This window comes from Mastigoproctus giganteus, chromosome 9, assembly GCF_048544385.1.
Source record: "Mastigoproctus giganteus isolate SK-2022 chromosome 9, ASM4854438v1, whole genome shotgun sequence".
NCBI classification, from domain to species: domain Eukaryota; kingdom Metazoa; phylum Arthropoda; class Arachnida; order Uropygi; family Thelyphonidae; genus Mastigoproctus; species Mastigoproctus giganteus.
Genome location: NC_143583.1, coordinates 163,950,942 through 163,972,983, shown reverse-complemented (window position 1 = coordinate 163,972,983; position 22,042 = coordinate 163,950,942). Strand labels below are relative to the sequence as shown.

General features: G+C 36.8%; 1 protein-coding gene across 1 annotated transcript in view; it reads left to right on the top strand.

Moving 5' to 3' along the window:
• Positions 1-2,241: 2,241 nt before the first annotated feature.
• The window catches only part of mbf1 (multiprotein bridging factor 1), a 68,144-nt gene continuing 48,343 nt past the window's right edge, over positions 2,242-22,042 (top strand). Inside the window, exon 1 of the mRNA XM_090381881.1 lies at positions 2,242-2,502. Coding sequence (XP_090238007.1) covers positions 2,425-2,502 — 78 coding nt within the window. The 5' untranslated portion in view covers positions 2,242-2,424. The remainder of the gene's footprint in view (positions 2,503-22,042) is intronic.

The window sequence follows — 22,042 nt, the reverse complement described above, 5'->3', positions numbered from 1 at the left end:
ACTTAAATGGGTAAAAATCATGTCCAGATAATGAAATAGTTTATACTAAGATAGTATGAACTCTTTCATTAGCTTAACATAAACTCTCTCATTATCAAATGGCAAATGATACAAGAAAGCAATCTTATATTGCATCAGCCAAAAGAAAAAGAAAAAAAAAAAAAACACACACACACACTACACACGTCTCTTATTCATATCCCCCCCAAGAATTTGTCTCTAGTTCTTTCCTGAATGTATAGGAAGAAAGGAAACGTTTTTTTCAAGAAAGCATGTTGAAATGGCAAATGTGCTGGGATTCAATCTAAAAAAGTAGACAAACATACACTGTTCTGCCATTTTATCAGGTGCACCCCTGCTGTGCACACAAATGGTTTGTCCCAGAACGTTGCAAGTCATATGACCACAGTTGTGGATATAAATGCAGCCGAACAACCTTTCTAGCATCAGTTAAGCGTACAAACCGTAGCAAGGATGGGAAAAAGGAGTGATCTAACGGACTTCGAACGTGGCATGGTAGTAGGTGCGGGACAAAGTATCTCTGAAACGGCAGTTCTCCTGAACTTTTCATGAGCCACAGTTTCAAGGGTGTGTCGAGAATGGTGCAACGAACAGAAAACATCCTCTCAACGGCACTCCACTCTGTGGAAGAAAATCGCTTGTTGATGAGAGAGATCAGAGGAGGATGGCTAGAATTGTGCAAGCAAACAGACGGGCCACAATGTCGCACAACACGTCAGAATACAACCTTGGTGCGCAGAACAAAATATCGCAACGGACTACTAGTCGCACTTTGCCGCGAATAGGCTACAACATCCAACGACCACATCGCATACCTTTGTTATCAATGAAGAACAAGATAGCACGCTTCCTTTGGGCACAACACCAGCACTGGACTAACGAGGATTGGAAAACAGTTGCTTGGTCTGACGAGTCGAAGTTCCTGGTGCATCATGTTGATGGAAGGCTCAGAATTTGGCGAAAACAACTGAATCCATGAACCCGTCATGTCTGACGACTACTGTGCAAGTTGGTGGGGGCAGTGTTATGGTGTGGGGAACGTTTTCTTGGCACACGTTGGGTCCATTGATACCCATTGATTCACGTCTGAATGCCATATCGTACCTAAAAATCGTTGCTGACCAAGTGTATCCGTTCATGTTGACAGTTTATCCTCAGTCAGATGGTTACTTCCAGCAGGATAATGCGCCGGTGCACAAAGCTTGAATCACCATGGAATGGTTCCAGGAACACGACAATGACTTTTCTTTGCTGCAGTGGCCTGCTCAGTCCGTGGATCTTAGTCCTATCGAACATCTTTGGGATGATCTTGAAAGGGCTGTAAGCTGCAGGCCTACATCTCCATAGAATCTCAAAAACTGCGTGATACACATGTAGGCATGTTACTCCATTCCTGCACAACATTTTCAGCATCTTGTTCAATCCATGCCTAGATGAATTCAGACTGTTTTGAAAGCTAAAGGAGGCTCAACACGCTACTAGGTAGGTGTACCTAATAAAGTGGCAGCACAGTGTACATGTTTATACCTAGAGTTGACATTGTAGATACCAAAAGAAAATAGGTTGCAATTTGGATTACAAGCAATGTTTTTGATAACAGGACATGACTAACCTTGAAATGACCCCAATTGGTGCTGAAAGAACATGGTCCATGCGAATGTTGCGAACTTGATACGTTTGAACATTTTATGCTAGATTGTGTTAATTATACAGACTTGAGGTCAGAACTTGAAAGATCTATTGCCATTTAGGAAAAGGAGAGACTATGTGTTCTGTTTTCTGAGAAACGGCTTTTCATATATTTTAACAATTACGTTAGTGCAGTGTTTAGAAGACGTTGGAATTTAAATGCAGATAGTATATGCCCGCTTCCCAGCGGCAGGGGTGGTAACTCGCATGATTGAGATATACGAAGTGCAATTTCAAAGTCGAATTATCTCTCACGTGAGGATAAGTGTCCAAATTTTTGACTAACATTACTTATTTAATTAGAGTTTTATATTCTAAATTAAATTGAATTCTAAAAGACTCTGATATTATTTCCCATTAAGATCTTAGCCATGCTTAGGCTTCGGCCTAGGTAACGGGAGCTTAAATAAGGCTTAAATGGAATGTACACTGACTTCTTAGTTTTTATTGTATCTAACATCAAATTTCCGGCACTTGTTTTTCACAAATGTGACCGTATCCCGAAAGAGGGCGTTTTTGTTGACGAAAGAGTTTCCATAAATGTCTTGTTCTTCCAGTCCCAGTTAACTTTGCGAAGTCAATAGAAAATTTTGGTCAAAAGTTTAGTAACAGTATGAATTTAATTTAAATTGTTTTTAAAACTATATTAAGTAACTGTATGAGTTAAAGTTTTCAGCTCTGTAGTCATTGTTATTAAGTTAAATCGAATAAAAAATGTCAGAAACTGACTGGGATACTGTTACTTATCTTCGCAAGAAGCCCCCGAAGGCTAGTCAGCTGCGTTCACAGCAGGTAACAATATTTCGTTAAAAATTATGCTTATAGAACAACCTAATTTTTATGCATTGCCAAATAGAATTTTCGTTTAATCGTTAGTAGCGAACTTCTAACGTTATAGCCCTATATTGTTTAATTTGTACTTGATATGCAAAATGGCAACAATAGGCTTAACACTATTTGCTTCTGGTGGTGAAAATAGCCTTAGCGAGTTCTGCCTGAGTATTTCCGGTTTGGCTCTAAAGAAACTTAGGCTTATTCGTGATGTTATAAATTAGTTTTGTCAGTTGTGGGCACTAGTTTATTAGGTATGTGCAGCCAGTTTTTTCGTTAACAGGTAGTATTTTCTGCAATTGTAGCTGAACGCGTTATATTATGATAATTTTTGTAATATTATTTTAATTTCAGTCGAACATTTTTAAATATAACTTATCAGTGCTTATTTTGCTATTTTTGTTATCAAAAAAAGCACTGATGAGTTACCTGTGAGTTAAGGCCTTTCTCCTTGTACAAAGGGTACTAGGAAAGTTTTGCAATATGATGCAACAATGAATCACAGGAAGCTGCTTGTTGCTGCATGTTGAGACATGTTCATATGTGCATAGTAGCCGCCGCAAGTCGATGGGCTCAGTTATTCATTAGTAGTGAGAGTATAAAGTGCTTGCGATGGCATCATGGTCACGAAATGAGATAAGGACAGTTTTGCGGTATAATTTCGTGCGTGGTTTAACCATAGACCAGTGCTTAGAAGAAATGACTCTTGCACTAGATGATGATTGCCCACATCGTACAATGATATTCAGGTGGTATAGAGAATTCCAAAGGGGAAATTTCACTCTGGAGGATTCTGAGAGGCCGGGAAGGCCACGAACGTCAGTTACAGAGGAAAACGTTACTGCTGTGAGGAAAATGCTTGACGAAAACAGGCGAGTGACCTACCAACAGATAGAGGATACTTTGGGCCTAAATGCACCAGCAATTCGTTCGATTCTGCAAGATCATTTGCACGTGAAGAAACTTTGTTCTCTCTGGGTGCCGCATCAACTGACTGAAGAGCAGATGACACGACGTGTGACTTGGTGCCGGGAGATGTTAAAGTTTGATAAGGGACAATTTCGGTATGTGAACAACATCGTGACAGGTGACGAGACTTGGCTGTACTATTACGATCTGCCGACCAAGGCTCAAAACAAAGTTTGGGTCTTTGATGATGACGACACACCCGTAATTGTCAGAAAATCCCGATCTGTAAAGAAGAAAATGATAGCTGTATTTTTCAAATCGAGTGGAATTGTGGAACGTGTCGTTTTGGACACGCAGAAGACAGTCACAGCTAAGTGGTATACTGAACAATGCCTGCCTAAAGTCATTGGATCTATGAAGAACCTGCGGCCAAAGTCAAGAATGGACACCTGGTACCTCCATCACGAAAATGCTGCAGCTCACCGCGCCAAAGCCTGCACCGAATATTTGACCACGACAGGACTGAAACTTCTCGAGCACCCTCCCTACAGTCCAGACCTTGCTCCCTGCGACTTTGCACTGTTCCCGCATGTGAAAATGAAGCTAAAAGGGAGGCGGTTTTCCAGTGATGAGGACCTTCTACGGGTTTGGGACAACGAGTGTGCTTTACTCCCTAGTGAAACTTGGCAGAACTGGTTTAAAGATTGGTTTCGGAGGATGGAGAGGTGTATTGAATGTAGAGGAAATTACTTTGAAAAAATTAAATAAACAAAGCTGTATTGCAAAACTTTCCTAGTACCCTTTGTATTTGCCTTCACATGTGTGAAGTCTGTTGTTTTGCTTTCCACTTGAAGTGTTCAGTGTATGATTAAGGGGGTTGTCATTGTGTTGGTTGAACCTTCATTTGGTATCAAGATGACTCCTAAATCACAGTGAGCAAATACACTGGAATTGAGGCTTTACCAAGCATGAGCGAGATGGTAGCAGAGTTGTTTTTAGAGGAATAGAGCTTACATGCTCAAATCCTCAACATCAACCCAGCCAGCCTGACTCTGCTGGTTGATGTTCAGACCAAACCGTTTGAGGTAAGTGGCAAGCAAAATAAGTCACTGTTGATATCGCCTGTGATCTCAAAAAGATTTGCTTTGGTTTTGATGAGTGTAAGAATTTTCAGATCATCAGCAAACATTAACATCTGAAGACTACAAATGTAGAAATTATAGCAGTAAAGAGGAGTCCAGAGAAGATGCATCCATGTGGAATGCCTGTGGACGTGCTGTTGGCAATTTTTAATGATCACGAAGTGCTATTTAACGAACAAGGAGCCATGAAAGGAAGCACAAGGCATCTTTTACTATGTAGAAGTGGTCCTCCTATGTCTTTTACTTTGTAGAAGTAGCATTTGAAGGATAGAAAGTACTTGAATAGCATCATAAGCTGCTTCAATGTCAGTGTAAATGATGGAGAGTTCTTTTTCCTGAAATGCAGGCAGGAAATGTGTGGTGGCCAGGAGATTGGTAATTGTTGATCTGTTTGGTAACAGGTAATGAATTTGAGGTGGAGCATCTGGAAGATTCTGCTTGGTGAAATTTCTGAAATAAATGAGAAAAAGAATTTTCTGAAGTAATAATCAGAAGGCATGATGAGTTGGCTGTAGGTCTAAAATTTTTTCCTGCCATTGGTTTTTGAACTTTTTGAGATTGTGTGATTGAGTTCAAGGCTGCTACTAGTTGTTTAGGGATGCTGTGGCTGTTTAGATATGTACATTAACATCAATGGAACTTGTCCATAGTAAGTGGGAAGGTGAATTTGTGATCCTCTATTGCCATCAAATCGTCTTATGAAGTCCATCCTGCTCTGGTGATTGAGGTTATCCGGAAAACTAAGAAATACTTCTGAATGTGGTATCTTTCCAAGTGCAAGTATGTGATTGAAATAACCCTTAATTGCTAAGGACTTCAGTCAGTTAAAAATGGAATGGGCTCTTGAATAGGAAATTGTTTTTCTGATCTTACCTTATGTATAGTAAGAAACATTGAAATATGTGCAAATATTACCACCAGGAAAAGGGATGCAACAGGTTGTAAAAAGCCATAAAATACAAAACTTAATTTATTAATATGGTAATATTAATAATATTGTAAATATATTAAATGAATTGCAGCTTTTGATTATGTCAGTCAATGCTGTATGTAATAGGACTAACCTACACATGATGTTATCCAAAGATAGGGGGTGAAAGTTTCATTATGAGTATAGTTGGTTCCAGAGAGATAGTGAAAAGGGGATGGGGAATGACTCTGAAAGTGATCAGACTGAGTACAGTGAGCTTGTGTGATGCATGATGACTTGTTAAAGGGAATATGATAGTGGAAGTATGTTACAAACCAGTTGATTCTGGAGTATGACAAAAATCTCTTTAGATGGCTTGAATGGGTGAGCAGGGGTGATTGCTTTGTTATGGGTGACTTTAACCTATCTCTTACATAGTTTGCAAATTGTGGGCTGGCAGTCTGTCATGAGCAAACAGCTTTTTCTTTTAAGCCACTTAGATGATTGTTATAGATGATTGTAAAAGCCTTCTAATATCATTGAGTTAGCTCTGTCTTGAGTGCATTCAAAATTTTGCAGTGTAGGAATTAATATTGACTACAATGGCATAAAATGGGTATGTCCAAATAGATTTCTGTGGTCAAAAGAAAAGGTGTGGGTTTCATTTGCACGAGAGGGAACTATATTGTATTGAGGCATTTTTGGACTCTAAACTTGGAGAGACAACTATATGCTACTTGATATGAATTTGTTATGAGAAGAGTTCAAGAGATTTATCCTGGAAGTCACAAATTTCCAGTATTCTTTCCAGTGTAGAAGTTCTGCAAAAAAAGAAGGGGTAAAGTGTCAATTAATAACAAAATAGGGTGTCTAATTATTTTTTGTAACCACATAGTATGTTGGCATCAAAAAAAAAAAGTTTGTAAGGCACTGGGTGTAATTGAGCAATGGGAAAAGCATGAGATGCTTACGGATTATCATAGGACACTGTTTATAAATATGAGAGAAAAAATCTTTATTGCAACTAGATAAATACAGTGTAGATAAATGTAAGTAAAGTTGCAACTGTCCCATCAAAAGCAAAGGCTGCCATCAGAATTAAATAATTATGTACACAACAATGTAAAAATTAAAAAAAGTAACGTGCTATCTTGGTTCCTCACATCATGCAAGTATTAACTGTATTTACCTGCTACATCACGTAAGTTATATTTACAATATACAGTCGGACCTTTCTTTAACAAACTTCCATATAGCGAACTTTTTTTGATTTCCCCTTGGTCATTACATTGAAAATAGTTTCCATATAACAAACTAATTTCGAGAGACCTGGGTATGCATAGTTTGCACCTCTGACCTTTAGGCAATAGAGCTGAAGCTGTAGAAAGCACAAATTAAGAGCAAAAAGATTAAGAATTAATCACTTTAGCTTTTGATAGCTAAAGGGTTTAATTCTTAAGGGCATTCCACAATTTAGTGTTGCCTGTAAAGTATTTACTGTACCGAGAAGTCGCGCTGGTCAACTGCTTATCTTTGTGTCCACAGTCATTGGCAGAGATTAAGGAATATTCCCGACACAGACATTGGCTCTGGTCAACCTGTTTTCTATTGTAAGCACACTATTAGAGAATTAGGAGAGAGTGATTTATCTTTATCCCAGAAATTCATCTGTTGTTTTGCAGAATTGAGTCATCCACACTTTCACTAAATTTCACCTGTCTCTGTATGGTAGGTACAAGTTGTCCCTAAATCAGTTTTGTTTTAGCTGCTGTGCAAGTAACCTTACAATGTCTAAGAGGAAATCCTTGAGTGTAATGGAACAAGTGGAAGTGCTTAATAGTGTAGATCACAGCGTTAAAAAAAAAAATCACTTAAAAATTTTTGTGTCACTGCCAGTAGTGTCAACCATTCTGAAAAAACCATGTTTCGATTCTCAAACTGTTTAAGGAAACAGGACCTATTCGGAAATGTTCAAAATTATGCCTGTATGAAGATGTAGATGAAGCCGTTTTTAAGTGGGTGAAGTTGATTCGAGACCAAAACATGCCAATATCAGGACCATTAATAAAAGAAAAGGCTAGAGTATGCATCTTTTCTTGGGCATAAAACTTTCCAAACCAGTTCTGGTTGGCTGGACAAATTTTAAAAGCACCATGGCTTACTCAGAAGTTATTTCTGGTGAAAGTGGGGTTGTAATTGAAGAAAACTGTACCCATTGGAAAGAAACAGTTTTGAAAAAAATTATGGAGGACTACAAGCCCAAAGACATATTCAACGTTGATGAAACAGGTCTATTTTTTTTAATGTTTGCCGAACAAGACACTGACTTTTAAAGGTGATAAATGTGTAGGTTGTAAAAATAGTAAGGAGAGAATTAGTCTTGGTTGGTGCAAATATGGCTGGTAATGAAAAACTGCAGCTTTTGGTAATAGGCAAAAGTAAACAACCCCGATGTTTCAAAGGAGTAAAGTCGTTAGAGTTGGACCACAACTACAACAATAAAAAGCTTGGATGACAAGTGAAATTTTTGAACAATGGATTTTAAAATTCGAAAGATATATATATATAACGAAATAAAACAGAAAAATCGCTTTGATTATCGACAACACCCTGCCCACCTTCACTCGGTAATTTCGAAACTTACAAGTGTAATGCTTGTTTTCTTCCCTCCGAATACCTCATCTAAACTGCAACCAATGGACCAAGGCATTATCAAGAATTTGAAAATGCACTACAAAAGGCGCATACTGAAAAAAATTCTACTGAGAATAGAAACAAACCAACCAACCTGTAGATTCTGTTATAGATTTGTGGATGTACATATCAGAGTTGACAAAAGTTTGGAGTCAAGATGTGATGGAAACAACAATTAAGAATTGTTTCGCAAAAGCAGGTTTTGCTAAAATGCCAATTAACAGCGATGAGAGGGATGAACTGTTATAAGACATTGAGCAATCTCGGGAAAAACTCCAAGCGAGAGGTTCTATCAGTGGAAAAATTGTTCTTGAAGAATTTTAGGAGTTGATAATAATGTCATAGTAGCTGAATATCCGAGTGACTCCATATTGTAGGGTAATCAAAGAAATAGTGAGAATATCGACGATAAGTTTATGAAATTGAAGGCAACAAAGGCAATGAGGGCAGTATTAAACCTTCCAAACATGAAATGTTGGCAGCAATTGAAACTTTGTGTCGAGGCTGTCCGTGTGAAGAAAATGTGCCAGAAAATATATTTGAGTGTTTAAACAAATGTGAACATTTTTATGAACAGTGTACAGTAAAATTCAGTGTACAACAAAAAAAAAAAAAAAAAAAGTGTACTAATATACACTGTGCTACCACTTTATTAGGTACACCTACCTAGTATCATGTTGAGCCTCCTTTAGCCTTCAAAACAGTCTGAATTCAACCAGGCATGGATTGAACAAGATGCTGAAAACATTGTGCAGGAATGGAGTACCATGCAGATGTGTGTCCTGCAGTGAACAGCCTTTTCCAGCTCATCCCAAAGATGTTCAGTAGGATTGAGATCTGTGGACTGAGTGGGCCACTTCAGCAAAGAAAAGTCATTGCCATGTTCCTGGAACCATTCCATAGTGATTCAGGCTTTGTGCACTGGTGCATTATCCTGCTGGAAGTAACCATCTGACTGAGGATAAACTGTCAACATGAACGGATGCACTTGGTCAGCAATGATTTTTAGGTATGATGTGGCATTCAGATGTGAATCTATGCGTATCAATGGACCCAACGTTTGCCAAGAAAACATTCCCCACCACCTTGCACAGTAGTCATCAAACATGACGACTTCATGGATTCATGTTGTTTTCGCCAAATTCTGAGCCTTCTATCAACATGATGCACCAGGAACTTAGACTCATCAGACCAAGCAACTGTTTTCCAATCCTCATTAGTCCAGTGCTGGTGTTGTTGTTGTTGTACCCAAAGGTACGCGATGTGGTCATCAGCTGTTTTAGCCTATTCGCGACAAAGTGCGACTAGTGGTCCATTGCGATATTTTGTTCTGCACACCAAGGTTGTATTCTGACGTGTTGTGTGACATTGTGGCCCGTCTGTTTGCTTGCACAATTCTAGCCATCCTCCTCTGACCAAGCGATTTTCTTCCACAGAGTGGAGTGCCGTTGAGAGGATGTTTTCTGTTTGTTGCACCATTCTCGATACACCCTTGAAACTGTGGTGCGTGAAAAGTTCAGGAAAACTGCCGTTTCAGAGATACTTTGTCCCGCACGTCTTGCACCTACCACCATGCCACGTTCGAAGTCTGTTAGATCACTCCTTTTTCCCATTTTTGCTACGGTTTGTACGCTTAACTGATACTAGAAAGGTTGTTCTGCTGCATTTATATCCACAAATGTAGTCATGTGACGCAACATTGTGGGACAAGCCATTTGTGTGCACAGCAGGGGGTGTAACTAATAAAGTGGCAGCACAGTGTATTGTGCGCATCATTAAGTAGTCATTTCTTAATATGTGTATTAATAAATTGTTTTGAAGTGTTAGAAAATTTTTTAATTCCCTTATTTCTGATTAATTTCCGATATTTTGCTGTATTTCTGAGTCATATTCAACAGTATTACAGTATTTTTCATTGTTGAAAAGGTCATATTTCTTTATAACGAAATTTCTGTATAACAAATTTTTTCAAGCAAATGATCAATTTCGTTATATGGAGGTTCGACTGTATATAATTTATATGAATGCCATTCATACCTTCTCTGTGGATACGCATCGATGTGCTCTTGTCTAAAGATAAGAGTTTTGCAAAACATATTCCCCACACATAGCAAACAAATGGCAGATGGTGTGGAGAAGAGCACAAGCTTGTTCTTATTGGTTTCTGGGATTCAAGCAAGCTGCTAAGACTTCTTTCCTGTAGGTTTTATTGGTGCAAAACTTATTCAGGTTGGCATTTGATATATAATATATACTTCTTGTATATATTATTTGGTGGAAGCGATCTGAGATATGAAGTTTCCGATGCTTTGAGCAGAGCATCGGGGTTGACCGAAGTTCGGGCTTGGGTATTTGTTCAGTAACACAAATCCTAAATGAACGGTGTTGAGATTTGGTCTGTGACTATATTCACTGTGGCTACCAGTTGCTGTATTTCAATAATATCTGGTAGCCGCAGCATCCCCAGTGAAGTAGCTAAGGTTGTAGTTCTGTCCTGTGGTGGGAGACAAGCTTTCCAGTTAGCCCATTTATGTAGACACAGTTCTGTAGCCAGGAATTGGCTTCTTCTTTGTAATAGCTGCTGATGCCTCACTTCAGCTGCATAGAGGAGCGGAGTATAAATTGTTGTTCAGCTGCACATCGAAGAGAGGCTGCTCTGGACATGAGCTTGTCTATGTGAGCATAAAACCAAATTTTTGGGTTAGATACTATTTGCAAATCTGAGTGGGCAGGAGTGACAGATATTACAATTCCATTGATTGTTGGGGTTAGTTTGAGGGAAAACACCATTAGTTTTGTTTTTCGTGAATTGATTGAGAGTCCATACTGTTTGATGTAAGAGGTGATATTGATGAGACTATTATTACTACATGCTGTAGCCTCAAGGTCATTGTTCAAAGCAGTAGGCATTAGAATTTTTATATTGTCTTCATACATGATGATTTTCTCATTGTTACAGACAAGAGGTGTGATGGTGACTGTAAATATCAGTCCAGATAGGACTCCTCCTTGTGGAACACCAGCAGAGATCACCTTGTGTGATTGTCCATGGTTATCAATCTATAATATCCTATCGTGGAGGAGTGAAGCTGTGAACCAGAGGATAATTCCTTGGATTAGATAGTGGGCTTCAAGTAATCATAGGAGTGCCGACACGTTGATGGCATCAAAGGCAGCTTCAATATCTAGGTACATGATAGCAAGTTCCTTGTGCTGTTCAAAAGTAGACAATATAGTAAGTGTGATTGCAAGGAGATTCATCGTTGTGGACCGGTTTCGGATGGCATGGTGGATCTGTGACGGCTTATCTCCAAGGATGTGATTCATTAAAGTAGGCAGCATAATTTTCTCCATGATTTTTAGAAATGTGGAAAAAAATTGGCCAAAAGTGCTTAAGTAGAGTGCGGTTTCTAACTTTTGGATGTGGTCTGACAAGATAGCTCTTCCAGGCTTTAGGAAAGATTCTGTTGAAGATGAACTGAGTGGTTGGAGGATGACTGGGCTGAGGCATTTTATCATTTGTTTGCTCTAGCAGTTGCCAGAAGCAAATTTATCGCTGCTATCAGCTGGTGTGTAGAGATGGTGATGGAATGTTGGATGTCTTGTTGTAATTAATGGTTGGGACATAAAAGACAGTTTGGCTGTCCTGCTTGCGTATTGAATCTGGTGGCATGATATAGTCATTGAGCCAGATCCAGCTGACTAGGGAAGCTGTGTGATCTGAAGTAGTATGGGATTTTCCATTTTTGAAGTTGGATACTGAGGTGTGCTGTTATTACCCTTGATTTCTTCCTGTTAAATTGTGCTCATGCTCTTGAATTAAGTATATGTAAAATATTGGAGACTATACTTGAATTAAGTATATGTATATTTGAGACTGAGTTTTGGTGTGTTAATACAATAATATTTAATGTATGCAGTGTGAGTTACAGACACATCAGCATATGTAATAATACATTTTATATATATATATATAATATTGATAAAAATGATAGGATATAATGACATTACTGAATGTCTAAGCAAGCAAGAAAAAGTATTAAATTGTTAAACTGGGTTATGGATAAGGGACACTACTAGTTATAGCAGAAATACCCAGCAACCATAAAGAAATACAGTCCATTCCAGTTATTGGACACATCAGGACTAGTGCATTTTGGCCCGATTAAGCGGCTGCCCCAATTATCCGAAGTTTCACGTAAATAGTTAAAAATACAATGTACCCCCCCCCCCCTTTGGTTCACTGTACAATCAAATCACGTTACGCTGAAGTCACCATAGTAAAGTACCATTCACTATACGATGTGCAGTAATCGCCAGTCGTTGCGATCACGTTTGTGAATTGAATTTTAATTCTATTAAACAGCGATTGTAATTAGCGAAAATAGGAGGATTATCCACAAGCTATAAAAGCAAAGATATATTAAGCACAAATTTACCCTTTATTACCTCACCAATTAAAAAATTAAATGATACGTGAAAATCGGAAGAATATATGTGACAATCGGAATAATTAATACATTTCTGTTCACTGACATTTATGGGTGGGAGTTAAAATTTAAAACAGTAAAAAGATAAGCAATCAATTACAAAGAACACAGCACACACAAATTGCAAGTAACACAAAACGTGCAAGTGAGAACAGAGTAATGAGTTACAAAGCTTTAAAAATAGGAATGAAGAGAAGATCTGAAAATTAATTGTTTTATATGATTGAAGATTTCATGGAAGTGTAAACACATTTCACCATAATAACCCACAGAATTCCAGCGGTCGGTATTATCGCAAATTCAGGAAGATCGAGTTTACTGTCCGTTTATGATAGATTTCACTAACAGAAAAGCCCAATAAACAGGTGACTGCTAATTGTTTTAGGTTCTGACCTCCAGAATTTCGACTAAACCACGTGGTACCGTCAGAGACAATCGTAGGGTAATCTCCAGTGTGGCAGTCTGCTGTCCCGATTAAACGGCATGCTGTCCCAATTAGGCAAAGTAAACCCTAGCTATTTTCTCGATTGGTTTCTGTTTTTTAAGATTTGCCTCAAATAAACGGCTGCCCCGATTAACTGGTGGCCCAAATAACCAGAATCCGCTGTATAGACAAATATATCTTATCAGTGTATTGAGTAAGGGTGCTGACCTGTCAAGTGTAATTACAATGGAAAAAATTGAGAATGCCTGTAAGGTAAAAGCAGATTACCTGAAATTAAATGAAATTAAGATTAACATAAAAATAATAATGATAACAAAAATGGTACCTAATGCAGTGGGTCCTAGGACTTTTTCTTTAGAGGGTCGGCAGCCAAAACTGTAAAAGTCACGCAATAAGCAGGGTCTCTATTTCTGCTATGATGTTTAAGTACGAAATGTATACATCATAGCCAACCCAACAGAGACCAAAAGGAAGAAAAATACTTTATTTTTTATTTATTTATTTATTTATTTATGATTGAATTTTATTCATAAGTGAAAAGCAGTGATTTATGTATGAACCAGAAGCATTTAAATTTTTCTCGTCCACAATATTCCCACTAATTTGCACACCAAAAAAAAAACATCCAGTGCTTCAGTTATAACATGTAGTATATGGATGGCCTATGTGATATATATATATATATATATGAAAAAAAAAACAAATACAGTAGGCCCCCGTTATAACGCGGTTCGCTTTACTCTGATTCACTATAACGCTGTTCTTATATTATAACCCGTATCTGACTATAACGCTGTCACAGATCACTATAACGCTCTTTTACAGATTGAATTTTTGGCATATTTAAAAGAAATCATTTCATTTGTTGGAGTCAATAGCTTGAAAATGAATAGCAAAACAGCATTAAAACGTTTCCCACGCCGACTTGAGAAATTTTCCCACACTCAGTGAAAATTTTCTTGCACGCTAATTTAATTGCAGTACAGTGACTTGTTACGTAGTTCCGAGATCAACATTTTAAAAAATGATCAAGTATCAGAAGTCTACTCATCACTCAGTACCGTATTAGACATCGTGCGAAACGGACAGTTTTCTTGAACATTGTATCATAATTGATGCAACCAGTGCAGTTACATTTTCGAAGAGTTAATAATGGCCGATAAGAATGAAAAAACAATAACGTCTGAGTGCAGTACGAAGACTATATGTAAGAAAAAGACTGAATTTGAAAATTAAATTAGACGTTTTGAAGCGAATCGATTCGGGTCAAAGACAAGCAAATGTGTGCCATAATTTAGGACTTGCAAGTTTAACTGTAAGAACAATTATAAAAAAAAATAAAGAATTAATTTTAGCAGCAGGAAAGTTAGTTGTTCCACTGCAAGCAACTAGGGCTAAGCCGGCTATTAGGATTGAAATGGAAAGACTTTAACTAATTTTATTGAAGATAATATCCAATGCAGAATTCGGTTAATATTATTAAAAGAGAGAGATTAGCCAATATCTGAAGAAAACTCGCCTAAAAAAAAAAAATGTGGAACCATTTAAAACTAGTAAGGGCTGGTTGAATAGATTTAAAATCCAGGGAGAAGCCGCAAATGCAGATTAAGGAGCCGAAACTTTCAAAAAAGAACTTGTTAAAATTATTGAATAGGGGTATTATGTGTTATACTTCTCAACAAGTTTTTAACATAGATGAAGCAGGACTTTTGTGGAAACAAATGCCTAAAAGAAGTTTCATATTGAAAGAAAAAAAAAAAAAAAAACATGCCAGGTTTCAAAGCGGCGAAGGATCGGTTGGCTTTATTGTTTGGTGGTAACACTGCGGTGGATTTAAAATTAATACCCCTTTTAGTTTATTTGGAAGAGGGCCAAAGTTCAACCCAAAATCGACACATTTTTCTTGATTAAATTCACCAATTAAATTAAATCAATTAAATTCATGATTTTAATTGGAATTTTAAGTTTAATTTTGATACGTAAGTAGTTACCACATAATTATATACGTATGTAATGCAGGATATTTTATATGTACAAATATTTGAATATTAAATATTTTGACCGACATTTGTGCATCTTTTCACTACTGTTTATTATTGATTAGGAAATATCCTATGGCACCGACCCCAACTCACAAATACATATGTTACCTTATGGGAATGCGGAGCTCGCTTAGTGCGGATTCACTTAGCGCTCTGTTTTTACGGAACCGATTATCAGCGTTAAGCGGAGGTCACCTGTAATTATTACTAGATTTCATCTGATTTTAATATTTGGGAAGGCCCAATAAATCATTCCAAATGAGCTCGATATAAAATTTCACAAAAATTTTGAGTGAGTGACACAATTTGCTGGAAAACCATAGATTGACTCGAGGTATTCCCTTTGCGTTAGACTGATTAATTGCAGCTGAAACTGAAAAGACCTTCAGTGATTTCTCTAAGCCTCTTGCAGAATTGGAATCCCAACATCTTCAAAAGTGCCATACTCTGTACCAGCGATTGACACCCTGTGGTGGTATATAAATTAAGTAAGTTGCAAATTTCTTTGTAAGTTGACTTATGAAAAAATTTGACGTGGCACATCTAATGATGAATGTGCAAAATATATGCGTTTTTAAAATCATTTAAAGTAATTTACTTTTCTTCAGTTTTCGGTTAGTCTTTACAACATGGTACTCTGATCAAGCTCTGACCTGTTTAGTGTGCAGTTCCCATTTTAGTTAGTGTGTTTATTCCCCCATTGTGGCTGTTTTAAAATTGGGAGGTCATTTTCTGATTTTAAAACTGCTGCGTGGGTGGAGGGGTAAATCACTCTAATGCTAAATAAAAAGCAACCAATGGGCGGGGCTAGGACTGTTGATCACTTCTCACAATGATTAGTTAGAAGGGGTACCAGATTGTAAAGAGTAACCCAGTTTTCTTTCAAAAATATTGACACATTTTGCTACTTTTAATCAGCATGTCCTATTATAATTTTATATGCAGCAATTGAATCATTTCAGAATCTAAAATTATATAGGTCGATCATTTAATTCACCAAATGAATCTCCCTTAATTTTAATCTTTGTCTCTGAGGTCTGCTAGTGCTCTCTTCTTTGAAGTATATACTTGAACTGTCAATGAATTCACTTACAGAAGCACTCCTGGAAGCCATTTTTTGACAAATCTTTCAGAGTGGTTGTTGTAGCCATAGATTTTTGACCTCCTTTAATGTGCCTCTGCTACTCAAATTGCAATATTCATTAAAAGAGTTGTCTCCGTAAACCTCTGACATTTTTCTGCAGTTCATAGTATTCGTGTCACAGCAACCACAATAGCATACAAAATGTCTTCAAATCTTCATGATGCAGATCACAGAAAATTCACACTTATAGCATGTGTAACTTAAGGCCACTTTGTAACCACCAGACAACATGTCAAAACTTGCAGCTGTCTGTGTGTTCACACATGCCTTCCTGCCATTTACTAGAATTTCACCATAACTTAAATGGTTGTATAGTTTTGCAGCCATTCCATGAACAACTAAGTAATCAGCCTGTGTATATGAATTGTACTGAAAGTTTTGAAATTGATTAAATGGGGGGATTTTAATGACTTTCCAGTAGTAGCTATTGTGATTTCAACTGGTAGTTCCAAAAAAAAATGTTTCTTCATATAATGTTGGTTTCTCACATTATATAAATAATTATTTAATGATTATTGTATATTAGTTTGTCATCAAGTTTATCATCATATGATAGCAATTAAAAGGTGTTTTTTTTTTTTTTTTTTTCCTAAATAAATTAATCTGATTCATTATGAATAAATACTTAGACCTAGGAAACATCAGTCGATTTTGCTTTTACACAACTAACCCATCCTTTGGCTGCTTGTGAGCAGCTAAAAAGTGTTGCTATGCACTTACTTCAGTTATATCCTACATACAGGCAATGAGGGTCAGGTTCAGAGCTGCACATCATGACATTTAATCATTTAAATGGCACCTCCGTAGTTAGTTAGTTAGTTATTTGGTTTTTAGGAGCATTTGCAACTAAGGCCATATTGCTCCGGGGATATGCAGTGATCATTCCCTGACCTTTCTGCATCCTCCATATTTGGTGGTCACAGGCTCTAACCCCGGTCTAATCAAGAAGCATGTGCTACGCACTGCTGCTCCTTCCCACCTGGCTACCTCCGTAGCACATGCTGCTCGGGAGGAGCATTAGCAACTAAGGCCATAAGGGAAGGAGCAGCATGTGCTACGCACTGCTGCTCCTTCCCACCTGGCTACCTCCGTAGCAAGGTGGGAAGGAGCAGCAGTGCGTAGCACATGCTTCTTGATTAGACCACGGTTAGAGCCTGTGACCACCAAATATGGAGGATGCAGAAAGGTCAGGGAATGACCACTGCATATGGCCTTAGTTGCTAATGCTCTTAAAAAAACCAAATAACAATCATTTAAATGTTATCTTTAAAAGTTACAAAAGGTGATATTGTTTACATGTTGGAATCAGTGATGTTAAGAATAGGAGAACTGAGTATTTACTTAACAGGTCAATGTAGAGAAAAAGTCGTAAGTCGGGATTAAATGTGAATCTGAAATTCTGCCCAGACATGATAAGAGGGAGTACATGTGAGAGCCTTATCAATCAGTTCAACCACCGGAAGACTTGCAAGGCTTGTGGAGTAGAATTATTCTCAGCATAGCATGATCAAATGCTTGTTAACAGGAAAGACTGTTTTTAACTAGGATGAGATGCACTTAAATATAAGGGGCATGGGAATACAGTGGTGCTCAAAAAATTTGTATCACTTGCATCATTCACTGAATTTCTACAAAATTTGGTAATATATCATATATGTTTTGTAACTGCATTACCCTATTGCATCATCCATCTCTAGCAAGCTCTTAGATTGTCACGTGCTATATGTGATTGGATAACCTTAGCGGCAGTATAAATAAAGTGCATATGCCACAAGCCCAGTATTCTGTGCTACTGCAATGGCCGAGTTTTCAGTTAACGCCATGTAGGAAAAGTTGATGTTGCGTTGAATGCAGAGGGACATTATATGCATGAAATTGTTAAAAGGACTCACTGTAATTAGTCAACAGGGGCACATTTATTACAAAAATTGGTAGAAGAATTTCTTCAACAGTGTAGGACATTTGGTGTGCCTGAGTGTCCAAACCAGAAGATCCTCATTGACAGATCTGAAAACAGCATGGAAGGAGAATACAAGAGTAAAGGCAAGTAGTGCTACAGTACGTAGATGCCTTTTCTCATCAGGATTAGTAGCACATTATCCAAGAAAAAAGCCACTTTTGATGGAAAAAATGAAAGCCCAGCATCTAAAGGGAGCAAAAGTTGGTTTGAGGATCTGTGAAAATGTGTTTGTTTTTCTCTGAAGAATCAAAATTTAACTTGCATGGTTCAGGTGGTCAGCATAGTGTTAGATAAAGAAGGGAAGAATTTCATCCTGACTGTATTGTCTTCACAGAACATTCTGCATTTCAAATGATGTGGGGCTGTATTTCACATAGAGAAGTTAGTTGTCTTGAATTTGTGAAGGGTACAGTGATTGCTGAGATGTACAAGGACATTCTTCAGACAGAATTGCATTTTTCAGGATGACTCTGCCCCCTGTTATAGAACCAAAACCGTAAGTACTACTTCAAAAATTAGCAAAAGTTTTAATTCAATTTATAAAATGCTGCACTCTTGCTTAAATAAATGTAATTTATTTCACTGTCTTTACTCTCTACAGATTCAAAAATGGTTGAAGGATAAATCAATTCGTACAATAACATGACCTGGGAACAGTGTAGACCTCAATCCAGTTGAAATTTTTGGAATGAAATGGGTCTTTCAGTAATGCAAAAGAAACCAAAAACACTTAAAGAGTTGCAGGAGACATTAATCTGTGTTTGGTACCATGAGATTTCCTAGGAATACATTCAGAACCTTATCCAGTCAATGCTACAACGATGTGCAACAGTCATCAAGCATGAGGTGGGCTAATGAAATATTAGGTGTGCATTTTGTCTTGTTTTTTGGTTATATAGCTGCCTTCACCCTAGTATGAGCAAAGTAGTAAAAAAAAATCTGCTTTCATAGAATTTTTGTTATTGTATGAACCATAAGTAATATGCTGTTATTTTGGAGAAAAATACTTATTTCATTGTATATTTACCCATATGGCATAAAGTAAATTTTTCTGCAGCTAATGGTTTCATGTTGTGTGTATTGTTATTACCTATGTTCTTTCAGCTATATCTAAAAGATTAGCTGCCAGTAAGGGAAAACACTTAAAATGAGGTGATGCAATATTTTTTGAGCACCACTGTATATTTTCTGATGCTATTGAGGCACTGTTAGGTGAGTTGCAAATTCAAAGAAGTAATGCATGGATCATCTTGAAATGTAGTTATAAGGCAATCACAGCATGGATTCATTAAGGAAAGAACCAATCTGATTGGCTGCTATGTTGAAGCAACAAAGGAACTAGATGCAAAAAATAATTTTGACACATATACTGAGATTTCGGAAAAGCTTTTCAGACTCTTTCACATAAGACTGCTGTACAAATTGGCGTGGCATCAGAGGCAAGTTATTGTATGGATAATGGGATGGTTGAGTGGCCAAGTCAATGATTATTAATGGGAACTGCTCTTCTTGGAATAATGTTATTAGTGGATCATTAAAGGGTTCAGTGCTGGGTCCTTTGTTTTCAATATTTGTTAATGATGTTGATGAAGACATAAGGTTAATGTCAAAATTTTTATATGATACCAAGGTTTTTGGTGATTAATGACAGAAATCAGAGTATGCTGTTGCAACATCTATTAAAATTAGGCAGATGGGCTGAGAGGTGGCAATTGAAGTTTAACATTGACAAATGCAAGGTACTGCAAAATCCCTGCATGCAGTTGCTTACCTCTTGTAATTGTATTAATAGATAATTTTTTAAATAAAATCATTAACTTTTAGAAATTATTAGTGTATTGTTTTAGCTCAAAAATATTTAAAATATACAGATTAAAACATTAGATACTCTTATAGCCTCTTAATGTAATGATGCTTTTAAAGTTCATCTATGTAATTTGTTTATTTTTAAGTGCGCCATTGCAGTTTTTTACAGCACTACAGATTAAAACATTAGATATACTCTTATAGCCTTTTTAATGTAATGATGCTTTTAAAGTTCATCTATGTAATTTGTTTATTTTTAAGTGCACCAGTGCAGTTTTTTAAGAACTGGGTATAGGATATTCTTATTTACCTGCAGTGGTGGGTGTAATCATTCATTCCATGTAAGTATTGTCCAATACAATTATATTTACAGGTTATTAAACTACCACAAGATTTCTGTAATTTTTTGTAGAATGAGATATCAGCTTTAAAATGGAAGCTGGTTTTTTTTTTTTTTTTTTGTTTACCCCCTATAGTTTATACAGGGTGTTTTCAGTTAAACACACACTGTGGTCTATCTTATTTTGAGGTTTAGGCTATTTGTTGTCTGGACCATTTTTTTTTTATTATTATTATTTTGTCATATTTGGGGTTGAAATTTTTGAGTTAAATTTGGACTAAGTATCACCATTTAGATTATAAATTTTGCTTACTCAACTGCTTTTTTTTTCTCAGTGGGAAAGTTGTTCCATTCCCTGTCATCAGTTTAGTCTAAAACCATCATCGGTGGACTTCTGACTGAAAAGAACATAAATTTATTTTATTTGAATTAAAAAAAAACAAAGCAGTGGTTGTATGTGATGGTCACTTTTCAGTAGGTGCATTTAGCGCTGTGTCAAACAACTAGCTGTACAAGGGCAGTTGTGTCACATCTCCTCTTGCTAATAACGATAAAACAGTTATTAAAAAAAAATTTTGCTGAAAGCAGCAGTTTCATTAATAGAAATTTAAGTAAAAAAACAAATGAGCAATAATAAATTCATTATAATTAAATTTAAAAAAAAATGATAAATGAAATGGGAATGGATATTTCATTACTTGCTGTTTCTGCAAGCGTGAAACCAAAGATATCTTTGGTTCCAGCATGATGATGTTTGACGTTCATGATAGGAGTAAATGGATGGGTGAAATAGGAAGGGTTTTTTTTTTTTTTTTTTTTTTTTTGCTGATGCTATATAAGCTAGCTTTCTTGCATCATATGCTTCTGCTAATGTGGTGTGTAGCCACTGTTGTAATTTTTTACATGACCTTTCATTTGTGGAAATAATAGCATCAGACAGTATTTTTGAACGTTACTGATTTTTGTTAACGAAAGGCCAAAATTGCAAGGTAAAGTGCCAGATATCATTCCCATTTTATTTGTCTTGATTTTATTTTCTGATGAATTTATTATTGCTCTTTTGGTTAAAATTTAGTGACGGGTACCCTCTTCCAAAATGGCAGTGATTGACATGCCTAACCTGCTATGGTTAGTGTTAGTTAGGGTGTTCCGTTGCCACTGTTTTAAAATCAGGAACTCGTTTTCCTATTTTAAAACAGCTGAAGGGGGGATAAACACCTAAGACTGAGGCAGTCTGGAGGGGGTACCCGTCTAAATTTTAGCCACTTTTTTCCCCATGAAATGGCTGCTTTTTATCCCATGATTATTTTTACAAAATAAGTTTTTTGAATGTTATTCCTTTTGTCATTATTTGCAAGAGGAGATGCAACACATTGTCCTTGTACAGCTAGTTGTTTGACAGCTAAATGCGCCTATATGAAAGTGACCATTACATATAAGCATCATGTTTGTTTTTTTTCTTCAAATGAAATCAAGGACAGGGAACAACTTTCCCATTGAGAAAAAGACAATTGATTAGACAAATTCTAAATTTAGAAATTGTAAATGATAATACTTAGTCTCCAATTTTAACATCAAATTCAAAAATTTCAGCCAAATTTTGACAAAAGGGTCCAGAC